Source organism: Garra rufa, chromosome 3 (genome assembly GCF_049309525.1).
Source record: "Garra rufa chromosome 3, GarRuf1.0, whole genome shotgun sequence".
Taxonomy (NCBI): domain Eukaryota; kingdom Metazoa; phylum Chordata; class Actinopteri; order Cypriniformes; family Cyprinidae; genus Garra; species Garra rufa.
This window is the reverse complement of record NC_133363.1, coordinates 51212887-51228388: the sequence shown is the minus strand read 5'-3', so window position 1 is coordinate 51228388 and position 15502 is coordinate 51212887. Positions and strand designations below refer to the sequence as shown.

Genomic DNA, 15502 nt, shown 5'->3' with positions numbered 1-15502 from the left:
CGAGGGACTAATGGGCTTATCGCGAAAACGCAGTACGCAAAAGAGGGAGGTGAGTTTCTCTGTTCCTCATTTTGCATGAGTGTGTTTGCCTCTCGCGGCATTAACAGACGCATTCGCGGCGTCGCCAGCGGCTCCTTGCTTGTTTATTCCCGAGGGAATTTGGCGTCTGGGCGGAGTTTGTTTAGCTCCCGCGGGAGCCGAATATATGCTGCGCGTCGCGATTGTGGAGTTAATTTACTGCCATAAAATATGTGTGTGCATGTATATACATATGTATGTTATGTATGCTTATATGTGTACATATAAAGGGGAGAGATTTTCCTAGACTAGTTCGACCATGATTATGCAGAACAGTCTTAGTAACTACAGCTGTCTAAGGCTAGCTGTACGTTAACTCTTCCTACTTTAGGGCTGGAGGCTTTCAGTCAGTTTTACCTCTGGTAGTCCTTCCTACACATACAGATATCTGCGGATATCTGTGTGTGGGCTTACTGATTACTTTTTGTTTGGAAACATAAAAGTAGTTCTTTAAGCTCTTGCCTAGATGGTGCTGTCTCCCCTGCTAGGGTTTAAATAGACAGCCCACTCTGCTGGGTTGGGCTGTTTTCAGGAGGACTAACCGGAGGTCTTTCACTGATCTGTTAGTTTTTCCCAGGCTCTTTGGCCTTTCTGGATTTATGTGATTTGGGCTAGGTAGATCACTGCCTTTGAGTCCTTCACTCCATGAAGGCCCAGGTTCGAGCCCTACAACATGAGCTCCCTGCACGCAGCGGTTCTTATGTCCCATAAGAACCTCCATTACCGATGGTCTGGATTTTAACTCCTTAAACAGGTTTTGTTTGAGTTTGAGTTAAATGCAGGTCACTCATGGGTGAGTACGATCCATATTTTTCTTTTAATAAAGAAAAAGAACTTAATACTGTCTCAGGCCTGTGTGTTGTGTTTTTGCTTTTCAGAGAAAAACACGACGAGTTTACGTCGGATGCTCCCCCTCTGATCCTACGGGTTATGGTTACGGCAGTGTTCGTCCTATCCACGCCACAGGTCGTGCGGTAAACCACCCTCCCAGCATTTGTTAGACATAGGACTTATGTCCTCTTCAAGGTAAGCTCCCTAAGTTTCTTTCTTAGGATTGCCCTTGGCATGTTTAACATTTGTCCTTTGCAGGCCTTTTTCTGAGAATCCCTCTTCCAGACTCTCTCTGTGGACTTTAGATCCTGTGAAGTGATCTTATCAGCCGAAGGTTCTTTCCAGCACCTCCTGAGTTTTGTCTCCAAGGAGCAATTTCTCAGTTCTCCAGTAACTAAAGTAGCACTCCCCTTTCCGCGGAAAGGGTTTATTCAGAGTACCGCTTCTCGCTGACAAGCCAGGCTTTCTCCCCGGTTCATCTGGGTTAGGAGCCTGTCCCTCTTGTCCAGGCTGATTCTCACTCTTCAGGCTCACACTCGAGCTGGGCTCTCCCCTTCCCAAGGGAAGGGTCCCTAACGAGCGCCCCCTCGATGGGATGGGCGTTCCTCCCTGGCCTTCAGGGTTAGGAGTCTATCCTCATAAGTTCCTGCTCCGGGGGATTTATGTCCCGTTGAGACAGGAACATAAGTCCACCTAGACTGGGGTCTGTCGATCCCCCTGTTAGCCCGAGGGCAGGGTCGATTCAACCGAGGTAGTACTCCCCTTTCTGCAGAAGGGGTTTATTTAGAGTACTGTTTCTCGTTGACAGAGCCAGGTTCTCCTCCCGGTTCATCTGGGTTAGGGGCCTGTCCTTCTTGTCCAGGCTGATTCTCACTCTTCAGGCCTCACGCACGAGCTGGGCTCTCCCCTTTCCGAGGAAAGGGTCCCCAATGAGCGCCCCTCGTTGGGACGGGCGTTCCTCCCTGGCCTTCAGGGTTAGGAGTCTGTCACCATGACTATCCAGGAGCTCCCTTCTCAGGAACCTGAAGTAACTTTAGTAGCTCCCCTTTCCGCGGAAAGGGTCCTCTCAGAGCTCTTCAATGACAGCAGCTCACCTTAATTCAAGGTTCATCAGTAGCACCACTGTCGTGTGGACAAATTCCCCTTTATTTGGGTAGAATCTGTCATCAGGCTTCCTGAGTCAGGTATGATTGCTCCCCTTTTTAGAAAAGGGTTCCTCTCGAGCGCTGCTCCTGGCAGGAGGAGTAAGCTCCCCTTCTGATGAAGGGTGAAATCGGAGCGCTGCCTCCTGGCAGGCGGGTTTTCCTCTCTGTTAATCAGGGTTAGGAGCCTGCTTGCGCCTGACTTCCGGGTCGAGTGTCACCTCCCCTTCAGGCTTTATGACTAACTAGGAGTTACCCCCTTTTTTCAGGACCTTGAAATGACCTTACGGCTGCTCCCCTTTCTGCGGAAAGGGTCCTACTAGAGCACCACCTTCTGGCGGGTGTTGGCATTTCTCCCTGCTTCTCAGGGTTTTGAAACCTACCCTTAACATGCTAGAAGCGAAGGCTCCTACGATTGAAGCCTCCTCAGGCTGTTGGCAGCTCACCTTTTAGGGTTCCCTCAAAGCAGCGCCACTGCCGCATGGTGAATTTTTCTCCCTTGGCTAAGGAAGAAATAACCCCTATCTTTCTCAAGGTCCTGATTTGAGCACGTTCGCTCCCCTTCTCAAGGGTCCCGTTTAGAGCACGGCTCCTAGTGGGATGAGTATGCTCCCCTTACAAGGAAGGGTAATTTCTGAGCATCACCTTCTCCTAGTAGGCATCTATGTGGACTGGGTCTAGTACGCTCCCCTTTACACTAAAGGGTCCCTTCAGAGCCTTTTTAAGGACGGATGTTCCTCCCTGCAAGTCGGGGTTAGGGGTCTGTCCGCTGTCTGCGTCCACTATATGATGGTCAGTAGCTCCATGATTTCATCAGTCGACTAACAGTTTGCGGACTGTCTGTCCTGATTGGGGTGTAGCATTGCTCCCCTCTCTAATCAGGGAGGGTTCCTCCCCTATTTTAATTCTCGTCATCCTATGACAAATCTGGAGCTTTAATATGAAACCCCCAAAATGGGGGAAAACACAGTCTCCAAATCCCATTTTACTAGGGTAAGTGTCCCACGCTAAACCCTGGGCACTTTCTGAAATCCACAATAGTGGTAAGTGCGCACGGAATCTTTGTGCACTTCCTAAAAATCCACATAAGTGGTAAGTTCCCACCAAGTTTTTGGGTTCTTTTCTAAAATCCTATACGGTATGGGTTACGCGGTACTCGTTCCCATTTTTTGAGTTGGTTTAAAACCCCGGTCTCCCTGGGCCCAACTTCACTCGATATCACCTCAGATATCTCCTGACCATCTGTTATCCAGGGTGCGTTATCTGAGGATAACCCCTGCTAGAACGGTCTCTGTCTTGGGACAGGCCTGTTAGTCGCTATTTTTGAGTCAGTTCACTGAGGGAACTAGACTCAGTAGTACTGGCAGTTCCTGTTCTAGTTAAGTCTAAGTATTAACTTAGCCGTTCCTCCGAAGGAATCTCCGATTCCAACCTGAGCTGTGCTCTGGGTCCTTTGACCCATTCAGGTAAGTGAGTAACAGTTCAGGCTTTGGCCGGGGAGGTTACGTTCTGACAGCTGTCACCTCGTCCTATAGGGATAATTCCTCACAGAATTTACACTTAGTGCTCACTACTATGCACTCCCCTCAGCATGGAGACGTTGGTATACCGTTCCCCAATAGCGACCCCTAGGGGACGCGGTGAGAGTTCCCTCGGAAGGGAACGTCTCTAGGTTACGTATGTAACCCTAGTTCCCTGAGAAGGGAACGAGACACCGCGTCCCCTAGGCTTCTTCCCATGCTTCGGACGAGAAGCTTCAGACAGTGAAGCGGCTGTATGTTTACTTCGGCGACTCTTTATACTGTGTCGCCCGGTAGTGACGTACCAGCAGCGACGTGCGCGCCGCAGTGACGTCATACGCTGTCGCCGGCCATTTCATGGAGTTTTTCTATGCATTCTTCAGACACGAGTCACGCTGCAGCGTTCCCCAATAGCGACCCCTAGGGGACGCGGTGTCTCGTTCCCTTCTCAGGGAACTAGGGTTACATACGTAACCTAGAGACGTTTTCCACCAAAATAAAAGCTCTACTGCCGATTCTGTCAAAAAAAAAAAAAAGCTTAAAAGTGCAGAATGAATTCCTGAGAGCTAGCGGTTTAAATGGGTAACGTTACTGTAGTCCAAATTTAAAATATCTCTTTCAAGTGTAGAAATTAAAGTAAAAAAAGTATTGTAATTTTCCTACTGTAGTGTAAAGCAAAAATAATATACCTATGAAATATTCTATTTAATATAGCTTCTTGCTAGCGGTAGCCTGTTACATTGCAGTGCGTAAAATTTCACTTACAGAAACAGAGTAAGGAACAGAGTAAGGAGAGATGACTGCGCGGACGGTGGCGAATGATTTGCAGATCCTGATCACCGCTAACAGCATCTAAACTTGTCAAATGTTTTAAGTACTGCCGCTGTAGTATAAAGTTACACAGATCTAGTGCGATCACAAATCTGTAACTGAAAGTGAGAAGTTATCATGCATTCAAAACGTCAGTTTCAATGCCCCACATATTAATAGCGGCTCGAGCTCTGTAATTAAATATATATTTTCCTCCATGTGTTTCCTCCTGCTGTGTGAGAGCCACTAAGTGAAACAGCCAATCAGAGCAAAACTCGTCATTTTTATTCATGAACCTTCCATATAAGGTACAGGGGTGATAGCGTTCCGGCACCACGCCGGATTTCCGGCGTACTGTGGCTGCGGAAAAAAAAAAAAAAATCAGGTTCGCGGATATTGCTCTGTCATTTCTCTAAATCTGATGCTGCGTCCCAATTCGCATACTATCCGTCCTAAATAGTATTCGAAAATAGAATTAGTATGTCCCAAATCGTAGTATGTTCAAAAAAGTATTCCAAAGATTCCCGGATGGTCTACTACTTAACTTCGGAATTCGAAGTGCGGATCAATGCACACTCTAACGGCTAATATTACCCACAACACATTGCGCGGTGAACGAGGATTCGATTAGAACTACAAACACGCATAAAAAGTTTAAAAAAAACTACAAACATGGAGGATATGCACGACCAGCGGACAGGTAGAGAAATGGGTTTGAGAGTGATAAATAATCAGTCTGTAACCTGATAAAAAAAATATTTTATTAATGTTATCCGCGTTATATTTCATGTGCAGCAACATTATGAACTTTTATAATGATAGGTTTGGTCATTAACGTTTAAAGGCATAATTATGCAAACACAAGAGCAGAGTCCTTGGCATGAAAGACTGGTGAAATAACGTGCCTCTTCATTTCTCTCTAATACGGTAGGAAATCAAATTAAAACGCAATGTAGATTATGTCAACTGTGATGATTGACAGGGCATAAACAGTGACGGGATTCAGGTAACTAAGCAACAGAGCGTCCGTTAAAGAAGGAGTTATGACGAAGTAGTATGTCCCAAAGACTGCCTACTATTCTGCTACATACTAAAAAGTATGTACTTTTTCTTTACAAAAAGAGTACATACTTTTAGGGCATAGTATAAGTAGGCGAATTGGGACGCAGCATGTGATGTGCAGGTCAGAGAGCAGCTTTAACGCTCAACGACTCAAACAAGTCACATTCTAGCCGATGAGCCAATCAGAAGTAGGGAAGGGGCGGGCCTTGTGTCTTTGTCAAATAGATTGATACAGGTTAAGGCAGGGGTGCCCAACCCTGTTCCTGGAGATCTACTATCCTACAGAGTTCAGCTCCAACCCTAAACAAATACACCTGAACCAGCTAATTAATCTCTTAAGTAGCACTTGATAATTACAGACAGCTGTTGGAGCAGGGCTGGAACAAAAGTCTGCAGGTAGGTAGCTCTTCAGGAACAGGGTTGAGCACATAGATATATATACATAGATACCGCATTGGACCGCTCCAAGCACGTAGATGCGTCCGCCATTTTGGAACGGTCCACTTGACGTCATTCACCATACTGTAGGTTCGCAGACCAACGGCTGTGCAGGACTGTGGATTTTCGAATTTTCAGTGATTACTATGAGATCTATGGGTGAATGACGTCAAGTAGACCGCAGTGAAATGGCGAATGGCTTACGTATAACGGCCCATAGAAACAGTCGCTAATGAGGCATCTATGTATATATATCTATGGTTGAGCACCCCTGGGTTAAGGCAATGCTCCATGCGCGAAGTTGTTTTTAGCTCCCATACTCTCCTACTGGCAACTCAAACCGTAAGTCATGGCTATGTTTATGAAGCCAGGGGAAGACATTAAGGATTTCGATAAAGGCATATTTACAGGGCTCACAAAATCGCTAGCCCGACGTCCCGGAGCTATTGGGTTTTCCAGTCGGGCTACCAACATTATTTGACCGGCTGCCGACGGGCTATCCTGAAGTAGAGGGCTCATGGGGTCCTTAAAACTCCTCAATTTAGTTGTATCAAATTTAAGGCCATAAAAAGTGGTAAATATTTTAAATAGTAAAAGAAGAGGATTAATTATTTTAAGAGGTCTTACAGTTGGGGACGGAAAGACGAGAATCGCGATAGAGCTGGATTAAACTTTAAGAGGCAATGATTTCATTGAATAAATATGCTCACAGCACGTTTCAAAGTCAAAACGCGGCACTGTTGTCTTTATATGAATGTATCTGAAGGGAACCGACTGTCCTCAGAAACGTGTCGTTGGCATTTTCATTTCATGACTGATAAAACAGCGTTAATGCTGCTTTGCTTTCAGCCATTCTTACGGTGCGTTCACATTGGCACGTAGCGAGCGGGGCGAAGCGAGCGTTTTCAATTCATTCATATGGAAGTTGCGCGTAAACGGTCGCGTGGTGCATTTTGGGATTGGAAGCGTTGCGGAGAAAGCGTTGAGAGCGGCTGAGAGCGTCAAAAGGTTGGACATTCCTCAACTTTATGCAAATTTCGTGCGCAAAACGCCGGCGACAACCAATCGCTGTGAGAAGTTGGCAAGGAAAGACTATGACGCGTGTTTCCGAAACTGGTGGATTACTGAGCTGAAATCACATATTATTGAAAAAGTCAAGCAAAAGTAAATGTACTTTGCATGTTTTCATTATATGCTACAGTTTAGTTTGCGAACCGCCGTTAAAAGAAGACAATGGAACGTAAATAGGGTGTGAACATTGTTTTTCAGAGGCGTGCTCTGCCCTAAATTTGACACACCCCAAAGCAGTGGCGTTGTAGCGTTGCCAGCGGCACTGAGCGTGGATTTGACGCTGTAGTGTGAACGCACCGTTAGGGAAACCGTAATATTTAAGCGCTCCTAAAGCGCCCCCTCGTGACATAGAATTAATTTGCACGTCCAAATTTTTAGCTGTTTTTGGTCAGATTATTGCAAATCTCGACCAATGTTTTTTATGCAAACACAGAGTTGTAAATGTGAAAGAAGTTAATGTGCTTTCTAAAAATCTAAACAATTAGGACATTGTTTTAAATAAATGTTATGCATTATATACTTGATTTATTCATTTTAATGGGATAAAGGCTGAAATGCCAATCTATAAGCTTTTTTTGAGAAAAACCTTTATCTGACTGAACTGAACCAACAAGTTATGTGTTAAAAGTGCGTCGCATACATAGTACCTCCACCCCACTCACCTCGGGGGCAAGGGGAAAAAAAAGTTCAGGCTCAGGAATTTTTTCCACTATCAAGCCTGAAGGTAATACAGAGCCTTTCATTCTAGGGACAAATCCTAGGGTTGTAAATGGACTTGTAAAACCGTTTCTGGAGAATTTTTGCCCTTACCTAAACCATATACCTTCTATGTAGATATCAGAGAACAATTTAAAATATTGCATCAATGCATTCTATGGCACCTTTAACATCTTTATTCATAATTCTTTATTAATAACTTTATTCATCTGGTTATCTGTAATTAAGTTATTGTTTTTGTTGTAAACTGGCCTTTAATCAGTTCTATCTCTAATACCGGTTCAGTGAGTAGAAACTAAGCGCATCCTATAATCCCATTATTAGGAACTCAAAAAAGGAAAACTTACAGTGTAAGTTAAATTGTTAGATATTACAAAGTATTTGGTAGTAAAACAAAGTGCTGCATATTTTATTGGTGTAGAGGTAACTATGTGTCTTTTTAAAAACATTTGCAACTGATTTGTATCACTGCATTAGAAGCACTACAATCCAATTGTGTCTCTTACAGAGAAACTACTTAACAGTCATTTAGAAAATTATTTTAAAGTGCAAATTGTTGCAGTCTTCACACCCTTTTGAACACATTTGCCAAATACAGGAAACACGTCATACAAGTGGTAAAAACCACAAGGGTGGGTACTGGGGGGGAAAACCTGTTTGTCATGACAGTATGAACTAATAAGTAATACTCATAAATGAATAATTAATGCTAATGTATTTTAATTCAGTGGAATTATAGAAATGCTTTCTTCCACAGGGTTCCTGCTGTGATGATTTTTGCACTCTCTGCTTCTGTTATCCTTGTGCCTGGTGTCAGATGTCTCGTGAAATCAAGATTCGTGCTCATTCTGGCACTGTGGTCACCCAACAAATTACACACCGTTAAGAGATCTGTTTTGCTGTGAGTTATGGTAGTATGGGCACAAATGGTGGTGGAAATTGATGCCCTCTAACTAGATCCGTAAACAGCACCAAACAAAAACAAAAGTCTTTTATATTGCATGCTTCACTTCATTTTTACAAAGTTCACTTTACCTGTTATTGTGCTGTTGCATTACCCTAAAGTAGTTCACAAATGATTGTAACTCACTTTATTAATATTGTTTCAAATGACAAAAAATAGCGCAACATAGACATTGTGTGAAAAACATCCTTATTGCTTCAATATGGTGTAGTACAAATAAAAGCTCTGTTAGTTACTATCATTCACTTTTGTATTATTTGGAATCTGTTCAGTAATAAAATTATGAGGTAATTAGAAAACCTGTTTTGGCATGTTGATGTTATGTTTGCATATGTGCTTACTGGTATTTATATCAGGTGTGAAATATAGATCACACCTAGATCACATCCCAGCTTTGCCCTTCGCTTCCCACACAACAGTTTTTGAAACGCATAGATGATGCTTGTATCACCATCTATATATAGAAATATCATATTCCTTTGAGAAAAGTGACATTCCTATATAAAGGTGATGTTCACAAAATGCAAATAAAACACTCATTTTGAATATGGTATTTCACCATTGCTAAATACTTTGCATATTTGCAAAACTTGAAATATATGGTAACAAACATTGTTGCTGCGGATTACATGCATTATGTTGCCCTGGCAACAGTTCACCGATTGTGACATCATATTTGACTAACACTAATGGAAAATGTCATAAATATGTAGTGAGTTCCAAGTAGTGAGGCTTTGCCCCAGAGGCTTACTGTAGTTTTACTAGTATTGTGAAAATGTTTTCCTTCTCTTGGTGATGTTTGATTTTGGATTATTCTCAGGTTTCAAGCTCTGTTTTTTGTTGTTTCTATTGTCAAGTTGCAGTTGATTTTAGCTGCGGGAAAACAATGGTTTGTAAAGTCTTTAAAGTCTCTCTTTTTTTTACATTTTCAGGACATTGTTTAGATTGAAAAGGACTTGTAAATACACACATGCATTTAAATATGCACAGTACTGCCGCTCCCTATGTGCACAGTATGTACAGGTCCTTCTCAAAAAATTATCATATTGTGATAAAGTTCATTATTTTCTGTAATGTACTGACAAACATTAGACTTTCATATATTTTAGATTCATTACACACAACTGAAGTAGTTCAAGCCTTTTATTGTTTTAATATTGATGATTTTGGCATACAGCTCATGAAAACCCAAAATTCCTTTCTCAAAAAATTTGCATATTTCATCCGACCAATAAAAGAAAAGTGTTTTTAATACAAAAAAAGTCAACCTTCAAATAATTATGTTCAGTTATGCACTCAATACTTGGTCGGGAATCCTTTTGCAGAAATGAATGCTTCAATGCAGCGTGGCATGGAGGCAATCAGCCTGTGGCACTGCTGAGGTGTTATGGAGGCCCAGGATGCTTCGATAGTGGCCTTAAGCTCATCCAGAGTGTTGGGTCTTGCGTCTCTCAACTTTCTCTTCACAATATCCCACAGATTCTCTATGGGGTTCAGGTCAGGAGAGTTGGCAGGCCAATTGAGCACAGTAATACCATGGTCAGTAAACCATTTACCAGTGGTTTTGGCACTGTGAGCAGGTGCCAGGTCGTGCTGAAAAATGAAATCTTCATCTCCATAAAGCTTTTCAGCAGATGGAAGCATGAAGTGCTCCAAAATCTCCTGATAGCTAGCTGCATTGACCCTGCCCTTGATAAAACACAGTGGACCAACACCAGCAGCTGACATGGCACCCCAGACCATCACTGACTGTGGGTACTTGACACTGGACTTCAGGAATTTTGGCATTTCCCTCTCCCCAGTCTTCCTCCAGAATCTGGCACCTTGATTTCCGAATGACATGCAAAATTTGCTTTCATCCGAAAAAACTACTTTGGACCACTGAGCAACAGTCCAGTGCTGCTTCTCTGTAGCCCAGGTCAGGCGCTTCTGCCGCCGTTTCTGGTTCAAAAGTGGCTTGACCTGGGGAATGCAGCACCTGTAGCCCATTTCCTGCACACGCCTGTACACGGTGGCTCTGGATGTTTCTACTCCAGACTCAGTCCACTGCTTCCGCAGGTCCCCCAAGGTCTGGAATCGGTCCTTCTCCACAATCTTCCTCAGGGTCCGGTCACCTCTTCTCATTGTGCAGCGTTTTCTGCCACACTTTTTCCTTCCCACAGACTTCCCACTGAGGTGCCTTGATACAGCACTCTGGGAACAGCCTATTCGTTCAGAAATTTCTTTCTGTGTCTTACCCTCTTGCTTGAGGGTGTCAATGATGGCCTTCTGGACAGCAGTCAGGTCGGCAGTCTTACCCATGATTGCGGTTTTGAATAATGAACCAGGCTGGGAGTTTTTAAAAGCCTCAGGAATCTTTTGCATGTGTTTAGAGTTAATTAGTTGATTCAGATGATTAGGTTAATAGCTCGTTTAGAGAATCTTTTCATGATATGCTAATTTTTTGAGATAGGAATTTTGGGTTTTCATGAGCTGTAGGCCAAAATCATCAATATTAAAACAATAAAAGGCTTAAACTTCTTTAGTTGTGTGTAATGAATCTAAACTATATGAAAGTCTAATGTTTATCAGTACATTACAGAAAATAATGAACTTTATCACAATATGCTATTTTTTTGAGAAGGACCTGTAGACCTGAATCAATCATTTCTTTTTGAACCTTGTCATGTACACAGAGGCATAGAAAAGGGTCCTGTCCAAACTGTTGCTATGAAATTAGAAGCACACAATGCCCTAGAATACCATTATATGCTTAAACATTAAGATTTGTAGTCATGGAAATTACTAAAGTACTCAAACCTGTTTAGTAGAAGGGGGTGTCCAAATACTTTTGGCAATGTAGTATATGTATTACTTACAGTGCCGCCCGCTAATATTGGCACCTTTGGTAAATATAAGCAAAGGTGGCTGTGAAAATAAATCTGTATTGTTTATTCTTTTGATTTTTCATTCAAAAATTGTATGAAATTCTAACCTTTCATTGAAGTAAAACAATGGAAAGTGGGGGGAAAATCTCATTATGAAATATGTTTTTCTTTAGTTCACGTAGCCACAGTTATTGGTACCCAACTATTGCAACACCTGACAAGAGGTCAACCATGTTAGTGCTTCTTCTCTTAAGTTCATCCCACTCATTTTCTACAGGGTTCAGGTCAGGGAACTGAGACAGCCATGGCAGAAGCTTCATTTTGTGGTCAGTGACACATTTTTGTGTTGATTTTGATGTTTGATGTTTTAAACACTTATTGTGTATGTCCGTTTTAATAACTATTGAATAGCTTAAGGGTTTATATTGGTGTTTGGTATGCCTGAGCCTGAAATTGCATTCTCGAAATGTTTCTGTAATTCAATTCTTTGTAAAATGTATTATAGTCTTGTTATAGAAATCATGTCCAAATTTAACTTTGCAAAGAGCGAGAAAATTGGGACCACAGGAGGAGAAACCAGAAGTACCCCGAGTTAGGACAATGGTTTTAATTGGTCAAGACACCATTTGGGATGTGTCCAAACGCTGAGCTTAAATACTCAGGACACCATCAAATCACTCTCTTACTCTCTTATACTCTTACTCTCTTTGTGTTTCGTGCCGCCGCGTTTCGACGCTGGTGTTAGCGTTCCTTGAACGCTCTCTGGCCTGCTTGCCAGCTGCTCCTCTAAAGGAAACATGAGGAGATCGTTACACTTCTGTTTCTTTACTTTAATTCTTTTATTTCTTTCCGTTGAGAGGTTCATGTTCTAGTTAAGTTTTACCACAAGCCGCGACCCAAACGTCTGTGCTGACCTGAACTTTAACCAGCGCACAACTCCGCATCTCCAGCCAACGCCCAAGACTTCACGTCGAACGACCACCGAACTCCCATCCAATCAGCAACCTCGGGAAACCCCTTTCTGGGACGACGCGACGCAAGGAATTCCCTCAACACAAAGGCAACGCAAGTACAACCTCCAGATTCTAGCTGAACTGGTGCATTCGATATAAAGTTTAAAAACCTCTTTGAGAGACTCAATACAAGGGGCAATTAAGTGATTGATGGTTGTTCAGGCCTAAGCAATTGCACATATTGCTATAAACTTGGGACTTCATATTTTCATTCCTTTAAACTCATTCTTTCCTCACTTTCTCTTTCTGCAACCTGTGTGAATGCGTGTGTTTATGTGTTAGATTAGTTTGTATGTCTTAGGTTTAAAATCATATTTTGATTAGAAAAGATAAGTATCTTGTATTTCGTGCTTATAAGTTAATGTCTTAAACTGCCGATTTTGTTACTGTGCTAATATATAGTGTTTATATTCTGGATAGTAATATCCATTGCAGAGTTTCTGTTACACGGCTCGTTCAATGAATCGCGAGTCGACTCTGAACAACCGTAAAACAGCGACTCTATTCAAATTCCCTATTGAATCATATTCGATTCCCTTTGAGCTAAATTAAATGTACATTATCACTACACCCATCTGGTGGGTTTGCTGCCAGAAAGCTCTTTTTTTTATGTTTCATCTGACCATAGAAGCCAGTCCCATTTGAAGTTCCAGTCGTGTCTGACAACTAAATATGCTGGAATTTGTTTTTGATGAGCCAGTTTTTTTCTTGAACAACATGGGGTGATGTAGGGTCTGTTTGATATTATTTAGGCATTTTTAGACCCCAAGATTCAACTAATCTCTGCAGTTCTCCAGCTGTGATCCTTTGGGAACCTTTGGCCACTCAAACTTTCCTCCTTAGCACGCACTAGGACAATATAGAAACATGTCCTCTTCCACGCAGATTTGTAACATCTTTAGTTGATTGGAACTTTGTAATTATTGCCCTGAGGATAAAACTGGGGATTTTGAATTCTTTAGCTATTTTCTTACAGCCACTTTCTATTTTGTAAAGCTCAACAATCTTGTTCTGTATATCAGAACTATATTATTTGGTTTAACTCCTTGTGATAGATGATTAAGGGAATATGGCCTTTGTGTTCCTCATATTTATAATCCTGTGGAACACAAAGTGATGGCTGGACAATTTCAGTCACCCTGGTGTGCTACAAACTGTAAATATGAATTAATATACTTCAGATATATTTTCTAGGGGTGCCAGTAATGGTAGCCAACATGCATTGGAGAAAAAAACTTTATTTCATAATGTAAGTTTCCCCCCACTTTCAATTGTTTTACTTCAATGAATATTTAGAATAATCAAAAATAAAGATAAAGATTGTCAGGATTATTAGTCTTGTCTGTTCTACAAGACTAAATGGTTTAGTCCTTGTTCCCCCCCCCCCTTTTGGTTCTTGTTCATTTGATTTAGTCTTGCCCATATTTGTATTTCCCCCTTGTTATCTCGTTTGTAACCACGCCCTGTTTTCTTTGTATTTTAGTCTGTGTCTGCTCACTCCCTTTGTCCGTCGAAAATGTTACATTGCGTTTCCTTCTCCTGGTTTGTTTTGGTTTAAAGTTTACTCAGTTTCAGTGTTAATCTAGTTTATGTTCGTTGTTTCTCTAATAAATATCGCTTTCATTTATACTAAAGAACAAAGGGTGAGTCAGGCTGAGGCAGCTCTGAGGGGACTGCGGCAAGACGGTCATGAGTTGGAATGGTATGTGGAGGAATTCATCAAGCTCTCCCACCAGGTAGACTGGCACGAAGCTTCTCTCAGCGCTGTGTTTGTTTTGGGGCCGGATGATGAGACGATATGCTGCGATCTTTCCGCTTGTAATTTCCCCTTGATCGAGCTAATCATGTCATGTCACAACTGCAGTTCCTGCACAGTCAAGTCAAGCAGTACCTACTGAGTCAAGTCAAGCAGTACCTCCTGAGGCAAGTCAAGCAGTACCTCCTGAGTCAAATCAAGCAGCACCTCCTGAGTCAAGTCAGGTTGCAGCTGTACTCCCAGAGTCTCCGCTGGTTCCGCCCAGCCTCCCAGAGTCTCCGCTGGTTCCGCCCAGCCTCCCAGAGTCTCCGCTGGTTCCGCCCAGCCTCACAGAGTCTCCGCTGGTTCCGCCCAGCCTCCCAGAGTCTCCGCTGATTCCGCCCAGCCTCCCAGAGTCTCCGCTGGTTCCGCCCAGCCTCACAGAGTCTCCGCTGATTCCGCCCAGCCTCCCAGAGTCTCCGCTGGTTCCGCCCAGCCTCCCAGAGTCTCCGCTGGTTCCGCCCAGCCTCCCAGAATCTCCATTGGTTCCGCACAGCCCTCCAGTGACCGCTCGCTCAGTGTCTGCTCTTCCAGAGTCTCTGCTGGAGACACCCAGCCCACCAGAGTCTCCACTGGGGTCGTCCAGCCCTCCAGAGCCCGCTTGACCCAAGCGCCGTCCAGAGCCGGCGCCTCCTCCAGTGCGCCCTCCCCCGCTCCATTGGGCAGGCTACTCCCTGGGTTCCCCCAAGAAAATTTTTACCCCTCTGATCCACCATGGCCTCCTGGACTGTTTGCCCGGCCATGGTTTCCTGAGCCCCCGCAGGTTTCTGTGTATTTTAGTCTGTGTCTGCTCACCCCCTTTGTTCGTCGATAATGTTACATTGCATTTCCTTCTCCTGGTTAGTAACAATTACTAATTCCCTTCACACATTGTCAGTTTAGCCCTGATTCCACATGAGAGGAAGTAAAGACCTGTGGCAGACACAGCAGATTTTGGAGTAGAAAAACTAATTGTATGGTCATTTATTCATTTATTTTTTTATTTTTGTGATGGCAGTCCCTGCTTTGTAGTTAAACTCAAGTTAAAATATGTTTATTGTGTGTCTGTGTGGATATTTGTAATGCAAATTGTTAATGCTAATGTTTTGGCTATTAGTTGTAAGGCGAGCTAATTCATGGTCAGACTCTAGGTTAGTTGTAACATCAATGAAACATGTTATAACTTACTAAAAGCTATTTTTATTTATTTATTTA

General features: G+C 42.9%; 1 protein-coding gene across 1 annotated transcript in view; it reads left to right on the top strand.

The window, feature by feature from the left end:
* ponzr1 (plac8 onzin related protein 1) overlaps positions 1–8932 on the top strand; it is a 26823-nt gene extending 17891 nt beyond the window's left edge. Inside the window, exon 3 of the mRNA XM_073836339.1 lies at positions 8427–8932. Coding sequence (XP_073692440.1) covers positions 8427–8555 — 129 coding nt within the window. The 3' untranslated portion in view covers positions 8556–8932. The remainder of the gene's footprint in view (positions 1–8426) is intronic.
* Positions 8933–15502: the final 6570 nt, after the last annotated feature.